At 46.3% G+C, this 26,770-nt stretch overlaps 1 protein-coding gene across 1 annotated transcript; it reads left to right on the top strand.

Annotated features, from left to right (window-relative positions):
- The first annotated feature begins 2,359 nt into the window (after positions 1-2,359).
- GNB5 (G protein subunit beta 5) lies at positions 2,360-25,242 on the top strand. Its single transcript, XM_059823783.1, has 11 exons — positions 2,360-2,545; positions 6,959-7,095; positions 8,804-8,845; positions 9,647-9,723; positions 11,260-11,392; positions 15,292-15,435; positions 18,576-18,667; positions 18,789-18,837; positions 21,453-21,549; positions 22,604-22,770; positions 23,111-25,242. The coding sequence occupies exons 1-11, from the start codon at positions 2,434-2,436 to the stop codon at positions 23,120-23,122; spliced, it is 1,062 nt and encodes a 353-aa protein (XP_059679766.1). The 5' UTR covers positions 2,360-2,433; the 3' UTR covers positions 23,123-25,242.
- Positions 25,243-26,770: the final 1,528 nt, after the last annotated feature.

Raw genomic sequence — 26,770 nt, forward strand, 5'->3', positions numbered from 1 at the left:
CTATGTTATCCTCTAAACTAATCCAACCCTCATTCATTTTATTTAAAGCTCACAAATGGCCTTGCTCTAACCTGTGTGGTTTGCATGGTTAGCTAACGACTACATAGGTAGTTAAGCAGCTTGGTCAGATGAGCAAAATACTTCTTTATTTACTCAAATGTTATGTATCACACACTTCTATAGCTCACTCTATTTGGTCAAGGCTTCTCTTTCACCTCATGGCTCTGCTTATTCCTGTCATCTTGGGACTAGTATCATGTATTAGTCTGAACATGTGTGGTTCCCAAAGACTCTCACCTTCCGTGCTGTTCTTTGTAGACTTTTTAATTCCGTTCCCCAAGGCAGTAAGACTGTTCACATCAGTAAGGCAAGAAAGCCTGGGTTTTTCGTTGTCAGAACTGTGCCAACTATCTGACGTACTGGCGTTATCTAAGCCAAATTCCTTAGAGCCGATGGGTTCCTACCAAGGCAAAGAAATTTCCTATGTATTTTGTTGGATTTAACTTCTGGGCCCCTTCACACTTATCAGCTGTCAGAAAGAGGGCATTTGTCATAGATGAAAATCCTTCAAAAATGAAGTTGCTTCTTCAAAATCTTCCTCTGCTGTTCCCCCAGGACACAGCTGCATTACTGAGTTTAATGTAAGTAGGTTTAATTTTTCAGACATGAAGATAACACACTAGAAGCTTCCTGTCACTTTCCTGCTAAAAGATGCTTTTTTTGTTCTTTTCATATCACTTTAGAAATACTGAATTTTTATTTCCTTGGTGCTGTCAGTGTGCTGGAAGGCATTTCCAATGTGCTGTTTACCCTGAGGGGCTTTGAAGGATGTTCCCGTACCTAGCAGTATGTGAACTCCATAGATTATACTGCCTACTTTTTTTTTTGTCATACTGAATGTAACTGGATCAATTCAGTTCAGGGTTCAAAATACCAGGTTCAGGCTTGCCTACATGGCCCTCAGGCTGGTTAGGTTAGGTCACAGCGGTTTCTGTGGACAAGACGACTGGAAATTCATCCACTGCATTTGACTCTCCAGCAAAGTAACCCAGCTCCTGCCTGCAGACCCGTTGACTAAGAAAGTCCTTGAGCCCACGGCCAGACCAGGGCCCGAATTCAGCCTCCAGAGTGACAGTGACGAGCTCAACGGCTCTGCCTGTGCATCCTGGTCAGACAGTGATGCTGCTGTTAAGCCCAGTGTGGGAAAGGACTTACATTTTTGTCCGAGACCCACTCTGTGTCCAGGATGTGCCCAGGATCTAAACAACAGCTGCAAACACGTATTTTCTTATCTCTCTTTCCAATCTTGGCACATCTCCAGGTTGAACAATAGCCATTGGCTTGTCTATTATCTGGCTAAAGGGAGACAATGGGAGTCAATATGTGAGCAAAGTTACTCCGTGTAGATTAAGGACAATTAGCGTAATACAAAGAGGACGTTTTCAAGGAACTCCCCTTCCAGGGAACAAAAAGCCACAAGGCCACATGCCACAGCTCTTTCTCTGGAAACATCGGCTGCTCCCTCTACCCAGCACACGTTCCCGATCTGCACCGGAGCAGGGCCTGCAGAGCCGTGGAGCTGTGCCCCAGGCTCACACCAACGCCAAACTGGAGGGTTCTTAGTTCCCTTTGGGGTTTTGGAAACTGGTCCCTTTCAAGGGCTGGGAAGGGCACAGACCTAATGTGCTTATCTGTGTGTAGGGGAAAGAGGGGGCTGGTTTAAGGGGGAAAAAAACCCTGATGGCACAAAATTTAAAAATGAGGAATTCAAAGCATGGTAGAGAGAAGGGTTGACACCACTGCGTCCCTCGTGCTGGCACTGGAGAGGGGCAGAGACCTTCTGCATGGCCGAATCTCCAAGTCAGCCCTATCCCTAGGATGTAAGGGAATGATGGAGCTGAGCTGGGATTTCCTGAGCCTGGACAGCATCTGTCTTCCCCGCTGGATATTTTAAAATGCTACTGGGGTGACCGATGGCTATTTTTTCCCTCCTTCCCCCACAGAGTGTGCAACTTGTGGTACAAACAAGTTTGGGTACAAAGCAGAAACAGCCTTTGCCTGTATTTCTGGGGAACTGAAGCCTTCGGGCTGTGGAAAGGGCCTGGGATGTACAGCTGGTGGAAGGCTGCGGAGGGCGGGAGGCGAGGCTGGTCCCAGCTGCTTGGCCGGAGGCCGGGGGGATGCTGAGCCCGCCGTGCTGCCTTGCAGCGCGGGGCTGTCTCCGCACGGTGTCTGCCCAGGTGCTGGCTGCGCGCAGGGCTGGGGGGGCGTCCAGCCCGGCCTGGACGTCAGCGCGGGGGGGAGGGAGCCCGGGCCGGCTCCGGCGCCGTTGCTGAGGCAGCAGGAGCCTCGGCAGCATCCCCGAGAGCCAGGCAGGCAAACTCCTCCTCCCTCCCGCTCTCATCTCGTCTCTCTCCCTCTTCCTTCGCAAAGATGGCAACCGAGGGGCTGCACGAGAACGAGACCTTGGCATCGCTGAAAAACGAGGCTGAGAGCCTGAAGGGCAAGCTGGAGGAGGAGCGGGCCAAGCTGCACGACGTGGAGCGTGAGTGGGGCCGGGGCGCTGGCGGCTGCCCCGGGGAGGGAGCGCGACGGCCGCCCGCCCGGCACGGCGGGCCTGGCCTCGCCGGGTAAACGGGGAAAGGCTGCCGCCGCCCCGAAACGGGAGCGCAGCGGGAAGCCGGGTCGGCCCGCCCGGGGAAGGCAGGCAGCCCGCTCGGGAGCGGGGCGCGGGGAGAGCCGCCCCCAGCGCACGCCTCTGGTGTGGCGGCAGGCGGGTTTCCGTGTTTGCCGAAGCCCCGCAGAGGGCACGACGGGTGCGTGCGCTCGGCCGCGCCGCGCCAAGAACGCGCGGCTCCGCGCCGGGGTGAATAGGAAGCGGATGGGGAGCGCGGGCGGCGCAGCCTCCCTGGGCGTTCAGGGCCACGCAGCGCCGGCCGCCCCGCACGGCCCCGGCCGCCCCGCCCCGCCCCGCACGGCCCCCGCCGCCCCGCACCGCCCCGGCCGCGGGGGCTTCTGGCCTGGCTCGGGCTGCGCGCCCCCAGCTGCGCTTTCTGCGCTGCCCTTGGTGTGGGTGGGAGGCGGGGATGGGAAGAGACCGTGAAATACCCTCCTCAGTGGATGCTGAGATTTATTTGCATCCTTTTAATGCACATCTTAGTGGCAGAAAGAAAGATTAAACCCAGCCTTGTGGAAGTTGGTGGGAATTTGCTTTAATGAGGCCAGGATTTCAGGCAAGGTGAAAGGGCTTAAAAAGGAACGTTGTTTCCAAAACCAGCTCCTTCTCCCCGCCTTCCCCCGAGGAAACAATTTGCAGGGATCCAGTGCTGATTCAGAGGTGCGGGGTGAGTCAATGCTCGAGCTGTCGATGCGTAACTCACCGTTATCAGATGCAGTTTCAAAATCCATGGTTAATGGAACAGAAATGACATGAACAGATTTCCACCCTGCCCTCCCCCCACACCCCTGTTCAGGAAAAAATAAGGGAACCTTATTTTCATGGAGCTTCTCAAATGGGTGTTGATTCATCTGTCCTGAGATACAAAAATCCTTAGTATTTCATTTGTATAATTACAATTATATATTGCAGGGGTTTTTTTTTGAGAAAAACGTGTAAATTACTGTATTTCTCTGAAATCATATAGCTCACTTTATTAGAAATATTAGTGGGTAGTGAAAACTTTTATTTCATCTGTTTTGATGCTTTAAATGGCGAAAAGGAATCTGAGCCTGTATCCAGTGATTTAGCTCTTACTGTTTTGTAAGACTGAGGGATTGGCAAACATTCTTAAAATTCAGGAGGGGGAGGGTTAAAAGATTTTTTTTTCTGGAGTAAATAGAGCATATTCTTGTATAAATTAGACAATCATATGTTGGATGAATGTCCTATTAATAGTTATCATTAAAGAAATGGAGATGGCCTCATTACAGAAATGTTACCATAAATCGTCGTATTCCTACAGTATAATTTCTCTATTGGAAGTAGTGGGGCCTCTGTTTAACAGATCCCTTAAGGATATGCTTAAATCCATTTTTGCTCACAAAGAGTTTTACCTATGATTGCAGTGATACTGTAACTGTGCATGTCATTGATAGTCATAGGATATTTATGTCTTTGTCATATGTAAAATCTGTAAACTTGTGTTGGAAGGCTGTGTTTGCATAGCCACGATATGATTTCTAAGACAAAAGTCTTATGCTGCTGTAGAACAATGCTCCCTCATGATGTTTTATATCATTGATTCTGTATCAGAGCTTTTTTGCACTTAAATTATCCCCAAGAACTATTTCTGCAGAGATTGTAAGTTTCAGAATAAAGCATCTATTCTGTTTTGTTTGGTTTTTTTTTCCCCCTAATCTAAAATTGTATCTTTTGCATTTTTTTGCTCTGATCATGACTTTCCCTCTATGGTTCCCAAAACAAACAGCTGGCTGAACTAGGATTGCCCTTATTTGTTCAACTGGTTTTGAACAACAGCGCTCAAAAATGTGGATAGAAAAAGGAAATACCAAACATGCATTTGATTTGTAACCTTATGATTTTAAGGATTCAATTCTATTGCTTAAAATTTTAGGTTTAGATAAAACAGTTTGTTCTGTTCATGCAATCCATAAATTTTTAAGGCCAGAAGAGACCATTAGGGCCAACTGACTTCCAGCAAAGAAAAGATCAAAGACCCAGTGGTATCTGCATCCAGTCCACACCTCCCGTTTAGGCTAAATGGTATGTTTTAGAAAAATAGCCTGTTTTATCTGGACCTTTGTAAAACCACTCAAGCTACTTATTGGCTTTAGCTGATCTACTTGCCTGAGTGCATAATTTTCAACTATCTCGAAACAATATTGGAGAATACTTCAAAATAATTATCTGAGTCTAAAACCTGTGCTAGGCGGGTGCAGGATTATGATGGCTGTGGTTGGAGATAAGCATCCTCAGAGAATCAGTAAGGCTAAACCAGGCAATTCCACAGTCTCGGCTGCACTGACATAATGGAAACACTTTGCCCATTGTCTGTGAAACGTTTGTTTTTTCAGATATGTTCTGGACACAAGCATCTTTCCAGCTGCCATAATAACCTCCTGTCCTGTGTTTTCATTATTTTGATTGGATCATTTGGCAGGTTTCCATGGGCAAAAGTAGGGGGAAATGTATCTTTTCCTCAGTGGGTTTACATGGGACTTTCTGAGAAAGTTGCTTCTGACCTCCTGTTAGAGGTGGTATGGACAAATTGCCAGGAGTGGTGGGCAGCACTTGTCCCCTGGCTGGGTGAGACTGGTCGAGCAGAGATTTCAGGTGAGAACATTATTCTGGCACAGCTTGCAGGGCTGGTGGTTTTGAAAGACAACTCTTCAAAAGGTAATCCACCAGAAATCGGTTTCTGCCTTAGGCAGAAATTGCTCCCCTGACCCTGTGCCAGGGAGTGATCTCAAAGTTAAGGATTCCTGCTCTCTCGCTGTAACTGCCCTTCCTAGCCCATGAGCTTTCTTGCAGCTCTAGAAAAGTGATGAAGGGTGAAGCAGCAATGCAGCTCCAGAGCAATCACCTGCCATGTGGGATGTGGACCTCAGCCTCCAGCATGGCATTGAAAAGCTTAAGATTTCCTCCACCAGCTCATTAAAGCATGTGAGCTTCTGCATTTATTTCAAAAGGCTTGAGTCAGGCATTGCCGCCTTAGCTAACAGCAGCTGGATCATCTTAGGTTTTGGTGTGGACAAACACACAACACAGGGAAGCGCTGGATCCTATTAGCTCTTCTCTAGGCAGAGTAATTTTTAATTCTGGTGCCAGGGTCTCCTGCCCCAGGACCCCTACTCTGCTGTGAGACTTGAAACAACTCCCACCCTTCCTGTGTGAACTGTGTCAGAGCAGCCACAGGGTGCCAAGATACATCATAGCCCTACTCAGCTCCATGCTGGATGAACAACACTGGAGCAGAGCAAATAGGTTTCCTCAGATGACGCTTTCTCCCAGACATGTGCAGATGACCCCAGCATGAGGCATCAAGGTTACATGAGACACCTTTTAGTTGTGTCAGCTGAGTGGGATGAATTTTGTGTTAAACTGAGTGTGTACAATTGGAAATGTAAATGTGTTGGGTTTTTAAGAATATCAGCTGGAAGTACTGCTGTTAAATGAGGTATGAAAGAACTGACTTCACCACCAGATGATGCTACTCAGGAAAGTTGCTTGCCTGCCCTCTCTGTTTCTCTTTCCCATAAAAGAAAAAGCTGACCCAACCATGAAGTCCTTGATGTTCATAGACACTGTTGAGAAATTGGGTAGCACACTCTTATAGCAAATGCCAAGCTTCTCTGCTCACTCAGAGCTGTGTCCTGGCCCTCACTGCTCCCCTGGCCACCAGAAGGGGTGGCACAGCAGTGGAGAGGTCTCCAGTGCCAGTGGCTAGTACCTGTATCACACTGCACCACCTCTGCGGTGCTGAGAGCCGACTGTGGCTGGGAGTCTCACACCCAGAACAAGTGTTTTACCATTGAAACTCCAGCGATTTGATGCTTACCCCCTTCTTTTGTACGATTTTTCCTCCAAGACCCAGTAGTGGTCTTCGCTTCTGCTGAGTGCCTTGAGGCATATGTTAGGCTGGAGGCTGCCTGTGCACTTTCAAGCCTCAGTCAGACTGAGGATTTCCCAATAAGAGGGGGAAAGTGGGCAATCTATTTTACAGTTATACTTGGGTGTGATGGTCTTCAAGAGCTTCAGCTGCTGCAGCCCTGGAATTCAAGCCGTGAGTGAATTCATCCTTATCTTTATCTGGTGAAAATGTTCATACACCGCCCACCTTGGTTTTACTACCTGCCAGCTCTCAAGCAGGGTTCGTTGGCTTGCACCGTAAACTCAAACTTCATGGATTAATTCGTCCAAGTGACATTACTCATAAACACAGAGATTTGCCAGGGCAGAGCTTTGATGCAGGGCTCTCTAACCATCAGCTCTTTGCAGTTCATCAAGTGGCAGAGCGTGTGGAGGCGCTGGGCCAGTTTGTGATGAAGACCAGGAGGACCCTGAAGGGCCATGGAAATAAAGTTCTGTGTATGGACTGGTGCAAAGACAAGAGAAGAATTGTGAGCTCTTCCCAGGTATGCTGTTGGGCAGATGTTTTTCAAAGCTACTGTTGGGCACTATACAAATCTTTTGGCTGTACTATGTGCCCCTCTTTGCAGATACCTGTGTATATTGTAAATGTTTTCAAGATGCCTTTAAAGCAGTTTATTGGCAATGTATTTGTTCAGAGAGCACAAATCCAAGCTTCTGATCATTGCTACACCTGTTGTAGCAAATACCCTAAATATTTCTTGTCCAGTCATATACAGATTTTCCGCATATTCCCTACTACAATAGAAAATAGAGAGAACTCATCTAAGGCCAGGTTTTTTTCCTTCTTTGCAGATAAAATATTTAGTAACAATTTCAGTTTGTGTATTCAGAGAAAATAATCAGGAAAAGGGAAGGGAAGAAATGTTGATTCTTCTAGAGATTTCTGTGCTCAGAAATTTCTTCTGCAGTCTGTACGATTGGTGCGACCTTGAAAGCCTCAAACATCCTGCCAAAATTACTGCATTTACTTGGGCATTTTGAGAAACAATCCTAACACCTGCTCAAGACCAGTCTCATGAGCTGGAGGAGGTAATGAGATAATTGCTTTCTAGATCCCCTGGTTTGTCCTGAGCCCAGTATGGCAGTGAGTGAGCTTGTTGCATCTCACAGCTGTTCATTGACCTATATGAAATCTGTCAGGGGTCTCACTTGAGGGATAAAAATAGGCAATCTGCATTGCAAGCTACCTTCAGTGAGTTTTTACCATTCATGGTGATCTCAGCAAAGAGAATAATTTTAAATAATTAATGTCACATTTTTAAAGTGGTTAAAATGTCAGTGTGTAGATCAGAAAGCTGAACAGGCAAGTTGTAATGCATTTTTGCATTTTTTATTCTATTTTAAGGACTGTAGTGAGTCCAGGTACAGCAACAATTGTTGCTCAGTAATAAACATTTCACTTTCATGATACGGGGAGAATAAGAATATTATGTGCATAAGGCAAAGTAGCTGGCACGAGGGTAGCTGGCATACACAAAGTGATTGTGTTGCTCTCTGTGGAGTGTTCTTATGATGGCTATTTAGCTGATTGTATCAATGGATAATTGAAGGTTAAGTAAGTGTAGTAAGAAGTAAAGGAAAAACCAGGAAAAGACAGGAAAGGGAAGATGAATAAACAGTGCAATGTCCGTAAATAGTCCCCATGAGTGCTGCCAGCTCGGCAAGTGATTTGTAATACAGGTCACCTCTTGTATTTGTAAGGCCCCATACTGAGCCACTGACAGATATCACTTGGGAGAGGTGACCGGCTTTGCAGGTGGTGATTACAGGCTGGGAGAAACCCATCGTGGCTGAACAGAGGCAAGTGAGGGCTCAGTAGTGGCAGTTTCCTGAGGAGATGGTCCTGTCCATGACATGTGCTGCAAGTGAGAGGAGTTCCCATAAAGCTGCTAAAAGAGAAGGGAATAAAAACAGAAAAATAAATCAGTCTTTTAAGCTGACACCAGTTGTCTCAGTGAGGAGGAGATATGCTTTTCTTCTGGTCAAAGACATAACTCACACTACTGAGGAGTGTCTCCTCGGTGCTTTGCTGTGGCCATTGTGCTGCTGTTAAAATGGAGACAAAAATTTCATGACATAACAGGCTGGAGGATGGAAATGAGCAGCAGAGTTTTCTCCAAATCTAGGAAGTAGGCTGGCAGCAATGTCTCTGGAAGGCCTCAATTTCTCTCTCTGTGTGCTTTCATTTAGGATGGGAAGGTGATCGTCTGGGATTCCTTCACTACCAACAAGGTAAGTGAAACTTCAGCAAAAGTCAGACTTCTATGCACAGGGCAAATGATGGTGGGATAAGATGGATGGCTGAAGGGCTCACAGGTGTCACAGGAGGCAGCAGGATGATGGAATAACAGGCAAACCTCCACCAAGGGGCCCAGGGCAAACCACCTCCCTTGACCTGCCTCTGAGCAAAGTGCCTGTCAGGGCACTGGGGTTTCACAGAATCATTAAGGTTGGAAAAGACCTGTAAGATCATCAAGTTTGTCATGGTCTCCAGCAGGAGACTCTGATCCAGCCTCTTCACTGACAGGGAGGGCTTCTGGCTGGGGGCAAAGCCCAGCTAGCAAAACAGAGGCCCACCCTGTACCAGGTGCCATGTGTGATCACCTGGGATCCTTCAGGCATGGGGTTCACTGTGAAATGGTGCCGCTGCTCCTCCAGGATTGCCTCCTGGCACCCTGCCTCACACAGCTGAGAAAAAACAACTTGTTTGTGACTCACTTTTACACGTGCAGCAGCGGGGACCTTTTACAGCACTGAGTAACCCAAATAAAACATGCTCTGTGATCAGTTTGGGGCTCATGAATAAGGTGTCCCCCTCAGGGAGGGACAAGCCATCCTCCTGCTGCTCTGCTGGGTTCTGCAGTAGGGGTTGTCCCAGCCTTACGTGTGAGTTATGGCTGGGGGAAACACCTGCACCTTTCACTGACTGTAAGGATGTCCCCCAGAAATACTGAACTAACTACTCTACACTGTTTTTCTTGCACCTCTGAGAGAAGCCTTGACAGCCCAGTTTAAAGAGATGCTGTGTTTCAGGAACATGCAGTGACGATGCCGTGTACCTGGGTGATGGCGTGTGCATATGCCCCATCTGGATGTGCCATTGCTTGTGGGTAAGTTCCCAGTTTCCACAGCTGCTTACACGGAGAAGCTTGATTTGTAGTGGTGTCCTGGTGCCTTCAGATACTGACAGCTAGAAGTTTGCGTGCCTTGATTGTGGGTGGAAGGACTACATTGAGTGCCTCTGATTCTATTCCCACAATGGCTCGTACACATTATCTCTACTGACTTCAGTGCAATAACATTTGTTGTGTAAGCATGGAAAATAATCCTCTTTCAGCATTTATATCATGGGTTAGGAATTCTGCATGCATGCAACTTCCCTGTTCCAGTTTTGTTGTGTGCGTTGGATATATCTTCTAAGGGAGAGTGGTTTTAACCCTGTTCTTACTTTGCACTAATTGTTTTACAACGTAGAGAAGGTTAGTCATTAATGATTACCAGCACATGAACAGATCTTGCCAAGATGGGGTGGGGAGAAGTAACCCCATCCTTGATAATCTTCTCCAAGTTTTCTGAGGGCTCAGGTTTGAAAAAGTTGAGTTTATGCAGGGGAGAAAACAAAGAGATGAGATGTTGGCAAAACATCTTTTAAAAAGGGACTGGGTGGATCAGACAGACAAAGCAAGCTTGGGGCGAGAGAAAGGAACAAAGGGAGACTTTACTGTGCAGCTTGCAAATCTAGAAAGCAGCAGACTGAGAGAGACAGGCAGACTCCCTAAATGTGTGTGCAGAGGGAGTCCGGAAACTGTATGTTTTTGACTAAAACTCGAAGAATGGCAAGAAGGCTCTGTCTTCACACTTGTAAGAGAGACAGGGAGGACATATCTGCATTGCACTGCCTAATTCTGTATTTCTGTTGCGCTGTCAGGTAAGTGCTGTGCACGTAATACAAGGCACAGAACCAGCACCTGGTGGTGTGCTGGGATCCCAGGGACCAGGGCAGGGCTGATCTACCCCGGCTCTGGAAAAGGGTCAGATACAAGTCAGACCCTTTAGAAAAGAGTCCCACATCTGGCCTGGGAGACACAGCTTAACTGATGCAACTGTCCAGGAGGGACACAGACAGCTAGAGAGGTCAGTGCTTCTGTTGCCTTTTTTCCAAACTCTTCTAAAAGCCCTGTCTTCACACCCACTACTTGCTATACCATCTCTTCTGTAGAAGTTAGGTCAAATTTATTAAGGTAGATAAATAATGATGCTTAAATACTGATCCTTGCAATGATGGATGTCAACAGAAAAATGGCAATTTGGCTGTATGTGAAACATTAACCCTGAGGTGACTGCTATGTCACCTCCCAGTTTATACTTTCGTGAGGTTTCATTCAGTGCCATTTATAAACTCGATGAGGGTAAAAAATACTGAGGCACAGCTGTTCAAGTTCTGTAAAGTAGCCAGCCTGGTGAGGCAGCTGGGGCTTCCCTGCACAGGGAGATCCCAGACAGCACAATACAGGGAAGTCGGTACTTGTAAGGGTTTGGCAGCACAGCACTGACAGGTGGTTTCCTTCTTATCACCACTCGCCTTTTGTCGTTGCAGTTTTAACCAGTTCTCCTCTCTCTGTTATTGCTATTATTACTCTCCTTAGTGGCCTGGACAACAAGTGTTCTGTGTACCCTCTGACATTTGACAAAAATGAAAATATGGCTGCAAAGAAGAAATCGGTTGCAATGCACACAAACTACTTGTCTGCCTGCAGCTTCACTAACTCAGACATGCAGGTAAATGCATTCCCTACCCGCTGCTTATTGTCCAGCAACACCTAACATGAGCTGCACTCATATGCGGTGCAGGTAACCTCCCTTGCATCTGGGGCACCCAGGGCCATGTCCTGCCCCATGCAGGGGCTGCTGGCAAACCCTCACTGCGAGCAAGGAAGGTGCTGCAAAAGCTGCTGTAAGGAAATGCTTGTCACAGCCCGTGGCCAGGCTATCATGCCTGCTCCCTGCAAAGGCCTGTCCCTTCTGCAGAGAGCTCGCTGGTACCTGTGTGTTCTCTGCTCACTGGGTCTGCGCTGGCTTGTGCTTTTAGGAGCTCAAACTAATACAAATAGTTAAAAACCCAGCTGAGATAGGACTAAGTTGGGTATGTGCTATGCTAGCTGGTGGGGACTGTGTTGTTTGCCTGCTTTGTCCTGGACGTCCAGCCAACTTTGCTTCTGCTTTTGTTCATAGTATTTTTTGTTTGTACCAGGTGAGATGTTTGAGCTTGAGGATGGCCCCACAGGGCCAGCCCTGTTGTCCATACATGCAGTGGTGTGTTCCCTCGAGGGAAAGGAGTGATGCTGTCCCCATCTCACAGCCAAGGGGTTGGAGCACAGAGGGCCACAGTGGGAGACAATGGCAAAGCCAGGAACTAAATGCAGATCTTCTGAGACCAGGCCAGCCTTTCTCTGTAGTGAATATCTCAAAGATCTCTTTCTCCAGGAACACGAAAGCTGATGAAAGGAGCCAGGATAATCCCCTTGTCCTCTCTGGTTTTTGAATTTAATTGAAGCTCTGCTCAGTGCAGCTCTGCAGCAAAATAAGTGGCAGAAGGGAGCATTTTCATTGCTCTCTGTGTCAGCAGAGCTGCTGGAAAGGGAATACCTTGTCCACTTCTTCCAGATATTTGAAGCTCTTCTGAAGGAAATATTAGCTCTCATTGCTTCTATTTCAGGACATGAGATGCCCAAGAGTATGTTGTTGTTTGTCATTCTATGGTTTCTGTAATGACTCCGAGGTGCTAATTTAAGTCCGTTGCCATGGAAACAAGTGGTGGAGGTACCCAGCGCTCAGGCTCACTTAGCCCTGACCTTACTGTGCCGGAGCCCTGCATAATTAGAGCAGTCTAAATTAAGTGGAATGTTTTTGATGAGATAGAAAACCAGTATTCTCTTTTCTTGTACCTATGTACCTATATGCATCACGATTAAATCCTATGAAAGGGAAAATAGTTATTTGTTTTTCGTAATAAAAAAGAAAGAAAAGTTTGGTCTTCTTTCTTCATATTAAATACAGCAAACTGCATTGATATCAAAGGTAATGTATTACTATTGTTAAATAATACCACAATGGATTTAGGTGCTTTATATTCAGTGATTCAGAGATTCTTCTGAAGACTTTAAAAAGAAATGTGATTGATAGGCTTATAAGTGATCATTTATAGCACTGCATGTTGTTATTGAAACAAATACAAGCAGGTGGGTTGGCCAGGCTTCTGTTAGGATACTGTTAGGTAGGGGATCCTAGAGAATCCCAGACTTCTGATCTTTTTCTTTTTACAGAGCGGCCTCAGAATTAAAATTATTCAGTAACTCTGAGGGTGCACAGTGCAACAAGCAGACTGTGCAGGAGCTTTCCCAGCTGTGTGCGGAGCAGCTCTGCTCTCCTGGCTCGTGTCACCGAGGGATGTGGTACCGGTCCTGGAGCAGCCCTACCGCATGGTGGTGGTGTCCCCCAGCCCAGTGCCCCTGCAGCACCCAGCACCCACTGCTAGGTGCTGTGAATGCTGCTGCTCTGCCTTGGCTGCTCTTTTAAACTACAGCTCGGTTTTCCCTCAGAGGAATGAAAGACAGGGTAGGAGTTTAGGAGTTGGTGTGCCGATGGGCATCTGGCAGTGCAATGGAAAGGGAGGTCTGGGGGTGGTTCATCATTGATAAAAGCCACTCTCAGGCTGTGTGGGTGCTGAAGGAGGGGGTTCCATCCTTGTTCCTTGTTCCCACCCTGGGCCAAGACAAGCGCTGAGCTGCAGGTCCGGGCGACCCGTGCGCCTCGTTGTCGGTGGGCCAAATCAGTCTTGCCAGAGAGAGCCTCCCCCACCTCAGTTTGCAGAGAGCCGGGGAGCCTCACTTCCTAAATTAGGTATCTGCAGCTCTGCGGTGTGATAATGCTCCCCACGTGACAACGCTCCATGTGTATTAATAGCAACAGTTAATTGGGATCTCGAATGTTTTGCATAGGGCAGGCAGCCATACTCCCAGTGCGGCAGGGCTGAGAAGGAGGATGAGGCCATGGCGATGGTGGAGGAGGCAGAGGTGAGGGTGGCCCCTCTGCCCTCGCCACCCTTCCCAGCCCCGGTGTGTGTGCTCCTGGCGAGCAGGGGCTGTGTCCCTGCTGTCCCCTGCCATGTGCAAGTGCCGCCTCTTGCCGCCAGGCGCCAGGCGAGGATCCCCATCCAGCGCGGCCAGAGCCCCTCATGCAGCAAGCCGGAGTCTAATAGCAAAGGTTTTTAATTCACCTTCTGGTTTTGGATTTTTGGGGTTTTTGGGGGGGGGGTCGGGTTTGTGCATTTTTTAATAGCAATACCCTGAACCTCAGTTTGTAACATTTCTCTTTAACATTAGCTGGAGCTCTGGGTTGCCAACAGACCCTTCCTTTATACCTTTAGCTACTCCGGGTCCCCTCATATCTTTCTTACACTTTATTACAAGAACAAATCCTCAGAGCTGAAAGTCTTCATTCCTCATCCAAGTACAAAAATTCCTCAGAACAGAGAAGTTCATTGATCTAGGCTCAAAAGCTGGCCAGAAAGACAAGTCAGGACTTCTGCTATTATCATCTCAGAGTATTAGCATCTCTCTACTGCAGGATTCGGAACAGTCTGTTCTGCAGCTTTGCAGACCTCTGTTTATGGGAGAAGTTTTTGGAGCATCTGTCAAACCTGTTCAGTGTTTAACCTTTATGCAACTCTGTGAATGGTTTCATGATAATTTTCTTCTTGAAGAGTATTTCCTTTTTAACTTCTAACTACCCACTGGGATCCCTTGAGTTTCCTCACCAACTATGAGAAAAACCTATGTACAAGACTGAGAGCCCTCCTAAGTTCACCCTTGCCTCCTTCCACACTGGTGCACAGGGACCCTTTCAACCTACAGAATTTGTGACTGCATAACAGCTTCGGGTGCCAAGGGGAAATTTTGAACAATTAAGCATCATCAGGATTTAGCCACAATAACAAGCGCTGATCACATGTGCTTTCTACAAGCACTGTATCAGATGAGGGAAGCTGTGAGCTATGTTCGGTCAATGTATGCTCAAGCCCTTTCACACACAAATGGTTTTAGACAAGTGAGAGGTGATGGACTTATCAAACAACTGTCTAGACAGGCTTACTTCCCTTTCAGAAAATCCATGTCTTAAGCCCGATTAATTGGTTTAACCTGGCTATTTCAAGCAGAAAAAAAATTCAGAGAGTTTAACAGGTATACTTAACTCCAACAGTTCTTCTCTTTACCCGGGTTGAATTCCAGCAGCCTAAATATGGATAGGGTTAAATACAGAGGCAGACAGGAATACCAGTCTGGTTCTACCTCCTTTTTGGAGGCTATGGAAGTGCCAGCAGATCCTGACTGCCATCAGTTCTCCAAACCCCACTGCACAAAACTGACCATTATTGAAACACTGTGTAGGTATAGCTGTGTCAATACAGCTCTCCTTTCCACTCTAACTTCTTTCCTTAAAAATAAAAAACATAAACTGTGCTTAGATGCACATTGTTTTTATGGCTTTGATTTATTGCATAATATTTCATGAAATTAAATCTCTCCTTGGTGTATGTATAGGATGTCAGTTGCTTCTTTGTGAACTTGAGGATCATCTGCTGATTTTTGTATCGTGACTCTTCTTGCCACATCCTATAGATCCTGACAGCAAGTGGAGATGGAACTTGTGCTCTGTGGGATGTGGAGAGTGGGCAGCTTCTACAGAGTTTCCATGGTCATGGAGCTGATGTCCTGTGCCTGGACCTGGCCCCTTCTGAAACGGGAAATACATTTGTCTCTGGGGTAAGCAGGAGCTTCCTATCATAATGTAAAATTAAAGAATGTGGAAGGGAAAAGGCAGCAAAGCAAGAGGCTTGTGATCTTACTGAGAGAGTGCTGGAGTATGTGTTGGAAGCCCCGGTGTAATCTACTCATTGCAAGCACATTTTCCAAGCTGGAGCAAATTAAACCCCTGACTGTGGGGTCAAACCCACCCAGCCAGTCTGACTGCAGTTCTGCTTATTTAGCAAATTCCACCCCACACCAAAGCAATCCAGCCTGAGATCAAAACAACGCCTCTCCCAGGAAGGGAAAGGCTCAGAGTTAGAGCAGCGGGCTCGTACTGCAGCGGAGGTGTGAGCCCCTGTGGATAGGAGCCCGGCACAGAAGATGACCCCCCGCATTTGGCTCCTTTCTTGTGCCCAGCTCCCTGGAGCTGGATGGGGTGTGCCAGGCGGCTGCTCAGCGCGTCAAAGTGGGGCCGCAAATAACGTGCGTGCCACTGTGTCCCTCAACTGCTCCCCAAAAGCCAAGGGGTAGCTTGGACGCTGGCTAAACCTTTGTACAAGTTGGAGCAGGGAGATGAGGTGTGGCCACATCTTCAGCTGTTGCTGAGTCCCCTGTGCCTTCCAGTGATACCAGAGGCATGTAAAGCCCCTTCGTCAGTCAAACACTGCCCGCTCCCTGTCCTGGCCCAGAGGAACACACAAACCTCGCTGGGGGTGCAGGACTGGTCTGGGAAAGTACCCAGGGCATCTTCCAAATCTTGTCCTGCTGCTTGAGGGATCACTGTTCCTGGACAGCCGAGCCCCTGGCATGCAGCCTGGCAGTGAGGCCGGCAAGGCATAAAGGTGAGTGGGATGGGGCTCAGCTCCTTTTTGAGGTGGTCCTGGTCTTTCCCACATGAAAAATCAAATGTGCAGGTGAAAGCTGGCGGGAGCTGAGAGATGACCTCTCTTACTGGAGGCAGGTTGCTACCAGTAACTTTGCTGAAGGTACCTAGTTTGTGAGCCCCACCAGCACTGGCCCAGGGCTGGTCCTGTGCTTGGTGGTGGAAATGGCCTTTGTGTCGGAGGATGCCGACCATGGATTACGGGATTCCACTTGTGCTCGGAGTCGTGGTCCCATCCCTGCACAGTAAACCTGGACCTCTTCTGTTATGGTCCTTTTATCAAATTTGGCCGGCCCATCAGGAGCAGAGCCCAGCACACTGGCCCAGTTTGCCTGCTGCTAGCACAGCTGCTCTGAAGCGTGACTGAAAGCTAATTCCACCCGAATGCATTACTCCTCCCGGGCTTTCCTGTCACCAAGCTTGCTTCCCAGAAAGGAGAGATTCATTCTCCCTGGGAACAGCTCAGCTTATTATAGGGCAAAGAATCGCAAGCAGCTATGGTACTGCTAAGGAAATATGTCATACTTGCGTCGATGTAGCAGCTTGGGCATGTCTGTGCTTACAGGAACTCGCTTAATGAATCACACGCACAATACCCCTTTAGTGAAGATCTGTCTTATATCACATCAATGCAGGTATAGCCAAAACAGTGCAACCTGAAGGGACAGTGCCATAGAGAGACTCCCTGTATATTGTGCCTATGTGATACAGTAACCTTGAGCTGGAATAAGCAATGCCAATACATCAGCGTGTAGACTGGGTGCTGTTACATTTAACAACTTAACTGAAAATGCCAGCTCTCCTCGGTGAGCTCAGGGCTGCGTACTGGGCTGTTGTGCTCAATGCTCTCTGAGCGATGCTCCTTGGGGCGAGTTGGACAGCACTCAGGGGGCCCGTCTCTCTGCAGGTTTCTCCTTCAAAACCTTAGGAGACAAAGCACCAGCTTGTCAGATTGGTCTTGCCCCCAGACTCCCAGAGAGGTCAGTAAGAACAGGGCACATGCAAGCAATGTGAAGGGCTGGACTTGGGCTGTGGCAGGGCTTGAGAGGGAAATATGCTGAGTCCAAAATGTTCTCTATCCTGTTTGGTTTCCCCTGTGCAGAAACCACAAGTTGGTACAAAGGAACATTACTTCTTTTAAATAATGACATCATTAGTAAAAAACTGGGATTTCATTTTAACAAGAGAATTAAAAAAAAAAAGAGAGAAAGATGTGGATTGTGAAGAGACTGTTTAATTTAATTAGCCATCATATTTGCTTAAAAATAAATAACATGTGTGGCGTGTTCTGCTGGGCAGGACGCATTAGCTCGGCAGAAGCAGCAGCCGCATGGCCTGCCCTGTGCTTCCCACACAGCCTCAGAGAGGCTGAGCCCCCCCTGGAGCTGAGCCTACCTACAGCCTGCCCCTCAGCAGGGTCATATTTATTAAAATCTCATGACACTCTTAAAAAAAAGTCTGTGTTCTTTTTCCTGTCACCGCGATTGTGACAGCAGCGAGACATCGCAGCTGAGAGCGTGGTACTATGGGTATGAGATGGTTCCTGCCCCGAGGACATTGCAGACTACATGGGCTGAGCCCCTTGCCCAAAGCATTCAGGGTGCTGAGCACTTCACAGCAAGCACTGAGTGTTAAATGATCTTTTCAAAGTACAGCTTGGAAGGGCAGGTTAGAGCTTGACAATGAGATGAAATGCTGTTATGCTGCTTTTCTCATCCCAACCATGCCCTTGAGCACGTGGGTGCAGAGCCACGGCAGGGGTTAATTCTGGTAGGAGGCTGGGCAAGAGACCCTCCCAATGCACTTCATTTTCTATTTCAATGTATGAAAAGAATTAGTTATAAAACTTTAAATGCTGGGTATAAATTTTTTATATTGGGCATGTTAAGTGGTAAGGGAGTGAGTCAGTTATGCAGCTCTGTGGCAGGGTGAGACTGCAGACACAGGTACGGCGGCAGCACGAGCAGAGCAGGGCTGTGAGTGCTGGTTAGTACGGGACTGCCTGCGCAAACACCCCAGGCTTGTCTGCACCCCACTGTGCTGGCACCGCTGAGGGTCCAGCCTTCACGGCATACTCTGCTCCTAACTGCAGTTGCACCAGGTTTGGGGGTACCAGTACAGCCAGTTCTGGGGCTGCTTTGCTGGTTAAATCCCCTTGGAGCTTTGATGTTCAGAGCCTTTGAATGTAGCTGGGCTTGATGACATGTATCAGGCACATGAGGGGTGAATGTCACCATTTGCATAACTGTAGTGAATTTTTTTGTCTTATTAGGGATGTGACAAGAAAGCCATGGTTTGGGATATGCGGTCCGGTCAGTGCATCCAGTCATTTGAAACCCACGATTCAGATATCAACAGTGTCAGGTCAGTATGTTTCTGGGAGAGGACACATTTGTGATGTTGAGCAATGCTCTGGTTCTATTTTTGAAGTCTGACCTCATCCAAGTAATGTAATGTGTTCTGGTCTTTTTTTACTCATGCACAGATACTACCCAAGTGGAGATGCTTTTGCCTCTGGTTCAGACGATGCCACGGTATGTTAATTCAGCAACCCAATATAGGGAAGTTCTGTTACTTCCCCAGTCAGATTTTCCTAAAAGACTAGCTCACATCCACAGAGGACTTTAAGTGACTAAACTGTGCCTGTGACACCAAAGTTGCAGAAATAATAATGCTGTAATATAATATATATTAAATGCTATATATAATGCTATAGGGAAAATCTAGTAACACTTTGTAGATCACTTCTGCGAACTTTTCTACGTGAGGTACTGTCCAAATATTAATTTCAGTTTTTCTATGTTTTGAAGTTTCATGATCAAAATCAGTTGTCTTACTCTAAGAGATTTGGCTTCATATGGTTGTTGGTCACAACATGGGAGGAACCAGATGAAATGCTGCAGCTTGTGTCAGAAGAAGCAGCACAGGGCACAAAGGGAGCCTGCACACGAGTGCACACGTCCTGACAAGCAGAGGGGCCGTGGGCTCAGCAGGGAGCTGGGCAGACCTGGTCAGTTGGCCTCTGCAGCCCAGCTGGCCTCTGCAGCCCCATGCATCCTGAGAGCTCAGCCCTAGGGTGGCCTTGGCCATGTACATCTCCTCCCTGTCAGCCTGACTCACTGCCAACGCTCTTCTCTTCGCTGCAATGAGTCACTGCATCCAGGTCATCCTAGATGATACAATAGGTCTTACTGGATCTTACTTATCTATGAGAAAGCTGCTAGGAGGGGCACAGTATGTATTGACAGGTAATTTTGGTCAGCACATTGTATGCAAAATGCCACTTATCTCCTGATGCCTTAGGGCCCCTGAGTGATGCACACATAGTAGCTCTTGCTGCAGCTGGTGGGTCTCCATAGGGGACCAGGCTCTGCCTGTACCACAGCCCTGCAGGAACTGAGCTGGCAGTAAGTGTAACTCGAGAGCAGATGTTTGGGAGGCACCTGGCACCTTGTTTCTCCTGTTTATTCAAACATCACACCGAGTAGCATGAGGGTGAAGATTCCTTCTAAAGTACTCTGCCCTCAGAGCATGTTTTGAGTCTGCTCCAATACTAGTTAAACTCAATAAAAACATTCCCTTTGTCTTCACTGGATGTGGAGACCTTCCAAGGCTCTTCTGGAGAGAGTGTACACTGCTTTTAGGTCTCAAAAAGTGCTATTATAAGTTAATACCTCTAGCTCTGTGATGAGCCCAGTGCTTCTCTGTACATTCAGATGTGGTACTGTGAGCACTTGAGTTGCTAAGGGAGTGAGATGGAGAAATTGTCCATCATTAAATTCCAGTAAGAGCACTCTCTTTTTATGCCTAGTACTACAGACTCTGGGCTCCTGTGCTTATTAATTTATTTGATGGGGTTCTTCTCTCTTAACTACTCCTGACACCCCTGACTTGAGCAGGAGAATGGGAAATTCCATCTCTGTACTTTTGACAGAGATTTTGGCAGTTTCCATCTACTTCATTCTTTAAATGAAGAGGTTGGTGTTTTCAGCGTTACAGGCTGATACACTGACTGGTATCCTTGACCTGATTTATATGCTTAGGGATTTAAAGGAACAGATAATCATGACTGTCTGGAGGGAAACCATAAAAGCGTGCTCACATGGCAGTGCTGTCACCTGCGGTGACCCCGACTCCCTGTCAGGACAGCTGATGGAATTATTCATCAGCGTGGAGCACTGGAAGACCTGGACCTCACATACCTGCCAGCTCCCCACAGCTCTGTGAATGAAACAGCCTCTTCTTTATGTGCAGGCTTGAATACCAGCCATTTTTCATTAGTAAAGTCTTAATATTAGCAAACCCATCTGGCCAGTGGAAACTTACTGAGGAAGGTTTTCAGTTCAAATAGTTTCAAAAGTGCATTTTGATTTCAGGGCTAACAGACTGCCTTTCTGCATGGCAATGCAGTCTGGTCTGTCTATACATTATTTCCATGTTTAACCAGCCTAAGTATGCTGGCGAATGATAAAAACAGGAAGTGCAGGTTGTAGAGGTGATTGGGGATTTTCCATGAGAAATGGAAAGCAAAGATCTGTATAAAAATGTATTATTTCACTTGAATTCTTTTCACGTAGGTTTTTCAGACAGAGAGGCCTCATGGTAGGGCAGGGGCTGTTTGCTATCCTGTCTTACCCAGAGCGAGGACTGGGCTTCCCCGTGCCAAGAGACTGTCTGAGCACTGTGCCGTGTGGTCCGTGATCTCAAAGATGACTAGAAATTTAATCCTCTGTCTCTCAGACTCCAGCTGTGGCTAAACTGTTGTCTTTAGAGACTGTCTCCCCACGCACCTCCCTAGCAGCGGGATGCCCTAATATGTAGGAAACCACAGTGGGGATGCAAGAGGGCGGGGGGACTTTTGGTGAGCAGCCATGGTCCAAAACCCACCACTCATCCCTTTATAGCAGGACAGGCAGGAGGCTTAGAGAAGTGGTTTGGAGAAGCAAGTTCTTCACTCAATTTATACAAAACAGCCTTGTGTTGCTTAGATCCCTGTTAGACTCCAGAGGAGTCCCAGTGACAGGGGACAGAAACAGCAAAAGGAGAGAAGACAAGCAGCCGTCCTTCCTACTCAGGTATTTTCAATGTAATGTAGCCGTTGACTCCAGCCTTTACTGAGGCCTGTGTGTTGGTTTTGTTTTAATCCCAGTGTCGTTTATATGACCTTCGTGCAGACAGAGAAGTAGCAATTTATTCCAAAGAGAGCATCATTTTTGGAGCATCCAGTGTGGACTTCTCTCTCAGTGGTGAGACCTGAACTTTGGAGGTTATCTTGGTATTGGGATTTGGGGTGGACTGTAAAATTTTGTCAGTTTAATTTGATAAAGCATTTGCTATTAAAAGTAATACTAAGTACCAAGAAAAAACATTTAATGCACAAAGCCTTTCTTTGCCTCTGTGAAACGAATTACTCTTTAAATAACCTAGTTGGCTATTGCTTCATTGTAGCAATGAGGAGTATTCTCCTGGCCCTACTGAAGGCAGGAAGTATTTTGCTATTAACTACAGCTGGGCTAGAATTTCACAATAATGATTAAAAACATTTCAAAGGAAACATGAAATGTAACTAGACTATTAAGCACACTTACATAAATAGTTTATAAAAGGATAATAAATGATTAATAGACAGTAAAAGTATGTTAGAAGAGCATGAAGACAGAGGCATTACCATTTTTCGCTACAGATACAGAGACATGAGCTCGAGTCTTCTCTCTCCTGCCTCAGCAGAGATGCAGAGCTCCTCCAGTCACCCTGCGTGGGGATGAGTGGGTGGTGAACTGCCCTCCGCCTGGGACAGAGGCGAATGTCTGTCATGGTCACAAGCGCCACAGCTTGTCCCAGTGGGGACATTGAATCCCCAAATTGTCTACTGATCATTCAACCATTTGTATTCAGCTTCTTGCATAAAATCTGAGCAGAGCATTGTTACCCTGCATTAGCTGTTGAAGTGCTCTTCAGTCTGTCATGATTTGGAGTCATCCCCCATCTCTAACGACTGAACAGAGTCTATATAATTTAACTCAATTTTAACTATATTTTTAACTAATAAATTTTCATGGGCTCAGCATTTAGTATGGATAGCTCAGCAGTGGGGCAGGGGTGGCTAACAGGAGCACAGCTAGCCTGGGGGAAGCCTGGTCAGGGCTCGCTGTGTGCAGAGGGTGGCTGTGTATGTCAGCAGAGGAAGGCTGGGTCGTGACTTGCTTGGGTGATGAACGCCCTGCCGAAGGCCCTTGCTGCAGTCGAGAGGTGTTAACCTACTTAAGACCTCACTTTGTATAAATCTCGTTCTTTTTGTAGGTCGCCTACTGTTTGCAGGCTATAATGATTACACCATAAATGTCTGGGATGTGCTGAAAGGGTCCCGTGTGTCCATTCTGTTTGGACATGAAAATCGTGTCAGCACCTTGCGGGTCTCTCCCGATGGGACAGCCTTCTGCTCGGGCTCCTGGGACCACACTCTCCGAGTAAGTGCTGGGAACACCCTCCTTGAGTGCTTCTTTCTTTCTTTCCTTGATTGTTTAAAAAAAGGGGGAGAGGGGGAAAGATTGTTACAGGAGAATTGACTCTAGAGGGACTAACGAGGATATAAAAACAGTGCAGTGTCAAACATGAACAGAAAATTCAAATTAAAAAATTCCTACAAAGTGCCAGCAGAACTGTTAAGGGAATTTTGAACTTATGGGTTAAATAATATCATGGCTGCTGATACACTGTACCAGTAATCTGACTGCCTTGCCAAATTTCAATTAAACATTTGATAGAATAGTCAATGTCATAAATGATTGTTCAACTCTCTCTCTGCAGATCTGGGCTTAACCTGAGATCCTGTGTGCAGAATCAAAGGAAGACTGATACCCTGGACTACAAAAACTGCATAAAAAAGCCACCCCTCAAAATCAAGTATTTGCTACATTACAAAAGAGTGACACTGAACTCGCAGATTAACACAACTAGGTAGAAAATGTAGTCTGCTTGAATACATAGCAAACATCAACTTGTAGTAAAATGAAATGGCTTTAATTCTGTTTTGAAGCTATCTTCTTTTATTAGAATTAGTTTAGATAATTATAAAGGGACTTTTCTCTGAAGTCACCTGTATCACAGAATTGAGTATTTCAGTGCACATTATGTATTTATTTGCATGAACCGAGTTCCTTTTTAAAGTAAAAAAGAAAAAAAGATTCCTGATTTTATCAGGGTGTAGCATAAGACTTTGGAAACCTTCCATAGCAGTGCATTGAATTTTGGTGTTGAAAAGTGGAAAGAAAAACAATTCTGATACTTTATGATGGTGTTATGGATGACTGAACCTTGGTAGTAAGTAGAGGAGCAAAGGACCTACTGTGAAGGTACTGGCTGTTGTCATAAAAATGTATTTTTTGTACAAAAAAGGAATCCTTTCAATCCCTGTTTTTTCCTACTGTCTTTTTAGATAGAAATAAGTATTTCTTCTCTGTTACCTGAATATAAAGAATCTAAATATATACAAAATTATAAACTGCAAAGATGAGGGATATAAACATGATTTACATAATCATGAGGTAATACTTAACCAGTAGTTTCTTAGAAATTTTTAATTGTATCACTTGGTGAGTGAATTTTCTTTTACTTAAAGGAATACTACATGCTAAGCACTAAGGGATACTACATGCTAAGCACTAAGCACTGTTGTACTGATGGTCAAATCTTTTCCAAGTCAGTCATAGTCATTCTATGATCGTGATTCTATTTGCATTTTGAGCAGCTTATACCACTTTGGCAGGGCAGTGTAGCTTAAATGTGTATTATGGCACTATATGCCCATTTTAAGGTCCTTCTGCAATGTCATTTGCAAGTTCATGCAAATGCGGGTCAAACCTTTCAAGCCAAATTGTACAGTCCTTACTCTAACAGTAATCTCCCACTGGCGTGGGCATAGTTTTGTCATAGCTGGACTTGAGAATGAACAACAGTGAGCTGTTGAAAACCTGCTGGGAGCCACAGTCCTGCCAGCGTTTGATACTGTGCTCACCAGAGCCCGCAAACCCATTGGATCCAGGAACTGCTGGGTTTCAGGGAAGCAGTACAGCCAGCCACATTGCTGGTGGCACCCAGCCCTCCGTGTGAGCATGGTAACGCAATACAAACTGGCAGGACTACCCCCGTGCGGAGCTGATGCTGTGGAATTAAGATTTGACCAGATAAAACTGAGATACAGTTAATTATAGAACCGTTGGGAAATTATATCTGCATTTATACACTGAAAACTATTGAGGATAGAGTGTGTCACCTCTGTTCATACTGACGGGTACTGAGTCCAACCTGAGCAGAGGCACGTAGGGAGCAAAGTGCTGGAGTTATGCTGGGGACTTGCATAGTCTGGCCTTTGAAATGCAAGTGGTGATATACATCTCTGAGAAGATCAAATATATGATTTATATTTAGATTGAAACAAGAGAAAACAAGCTCACTGGAGTGAGCTTGATCACAAGCTCACTGATCACTGGAGTTGGCTGTTCACATAAGTTTGAGGATAATATCCTCATTCTGTTTGAAAGTGGGATTTTTTTACAGTTCTATAAAAATTGTATTAGAAACAAAGTCTCCTCATTCATGAAAACATTAGGTTCCATCAATCCATAACCAATTAACCTAAGACACTGACATTTCTATCAGCCTTCAGTCCCTAACGAAATAGTTCAGCTGTTTTCACTTGGAAAAGTCAACTCTGATGCTTTGCAATATTTGTGGCAAACTATCCCTGTAACAAACTGAATGCACTATGGAAATGTAATACAGAGCTCACTGTGCAATATTGAGTCAATACACTGTACACATTTGATCAAAAGAATAATATTAATGTTTAGATAGTATTTATTGGTAAAATGTTTGTTTCAAACATACTACATTGTGTTGATACTTACGAATGACCTAAATACAATAAATTGTATTTTACATATTGAGAACATGTATAGAATTGTTTTTCCCATCAGTTAGGTACTTGTAATGGTAGCTATTTTTTCTGGGTTTTTGGCATTTACTTTTTGCCATACAGTTTCTTAGATCATTTGTCCTGCAAAAATCTAGGGCGAAATACAGATCTACCAGAAAATTGCTTCTGGAATATCTTCTGGAAATACCCAAGGTGAGCCAGAGCAACTGAGAGCGAGCAGTCCTTGAAAATACCTGAGACTCCATCTGAGCTCCTTCTGCATTCAGGAAGCCAGAATTCAGGTTGTGTTTTCCAGCTCAGAAGGATGACAGCTAACATAGGATGTTCTCTTTCCAGATCCTCATCACCATACCCAGGAATGCACTGGAAAATGCAGAGTATGTGTTTTGCAGGAGCGCAGGATGCTCCTGACGTTGCAGCGGACGTCAGTGAAAGCTGGGCACCGAAATGCTGTTGAGGGCTCGGGCTATCACTGTTTGGGTAAACCATATTTGCAGATCACCTTGAGATGCAGCAGTTCAGCTTTCTGCCTTGTCAGCAGAGAACTGTGCTGGGGTCAGCTGTCCTCTCCACTTCAGTGCAGGTTTTGTGGTCAGCATGAAGGTGGTTGGTGGAAGTACTTGGTTTAGACACTGAAAAACACACCTCCTTCATTTAGGCTGTGTTTCATTTCCTTTCCTCTGAGGGGCTGGGGAAAGTGCTGAGCCAGCTTGTTCTGAGTGACATCAGAGCCCAAACTGTCACCAGTTCCAGTGAGAACGAGGCTGACATCGCATCTTGCACTTCTGTTCTTGCAGGGAGAAATGCTGTGGTTCTTGCACTTCAGGGCCACTGCCTGTGGACTTGTAAGTCGGGCTGCATGGACTCGGCACTTCTGAAAACCACCTTTTTGTTCCTGAGGTAGTGGTGAAAGCTGTGAACCAGGACGGGCCTCAACTTTCCGTCAGATAAATGAAGATAGAGGAACAGGGCACTGAAGTATCCATTGTTTTTCTTACTCACTAAAGGTTGGCCAGGGAGGCTTTGGAAAACCCAGTGTTCAAGTCTTTGGTTTGCCAAGCTATTTGCGTCTCGGAAACACCTCTATTCCTTTCCAGACGAAGAGGTTTTAACCTGCTTCTTGTCCTTTTCCCAGCGTGTCCCAGCCTTGGAGAACAGCCGTGCAGCTCTGGGTGCAGCAGGGAAGCAGCAGTGTCACATCAGAGCCCCAGCACTGGCCCTACCTTCCTGACCCGCGCCTCAGCTCAAGCCAGGAGGCGAAGGAAAAGCAGTCCCAAAAGGCTGCGCAAGCAGGCTGTAACTGGGTTAAACATATGGAGAGCAAGGGAGCCATAGCCAGGGCAAAGTCACTGTCAGACAGCTCCGTCCTGTTAAACAAAAATGCTATATAAACAGGAAGGGTGGAAAAGGATATTGCTAGAGAAAGAGCAGCCTCTCCCTCTTGCTCTCCTGCTGTGAGGAATGCAATAGGAAATTCCTGCTCCCAGACTAACAATCGTAAGGAAAACTCTGGTTAAAAAAGCATGTGTGTA

Source organism: Gavia stellata, chromosome 13 (assembly GCF_030936135.1).
Source record: "Gavia stellata isolate bGavSte3 chromosome 13, bGavSte3.hap2, whole genome shotgun sequence".
NCBI lineage: Eukaryota > Metazoa > Chordata > Aves > Gaviiformes > Gaviidae > Gavia > Gavia stellata.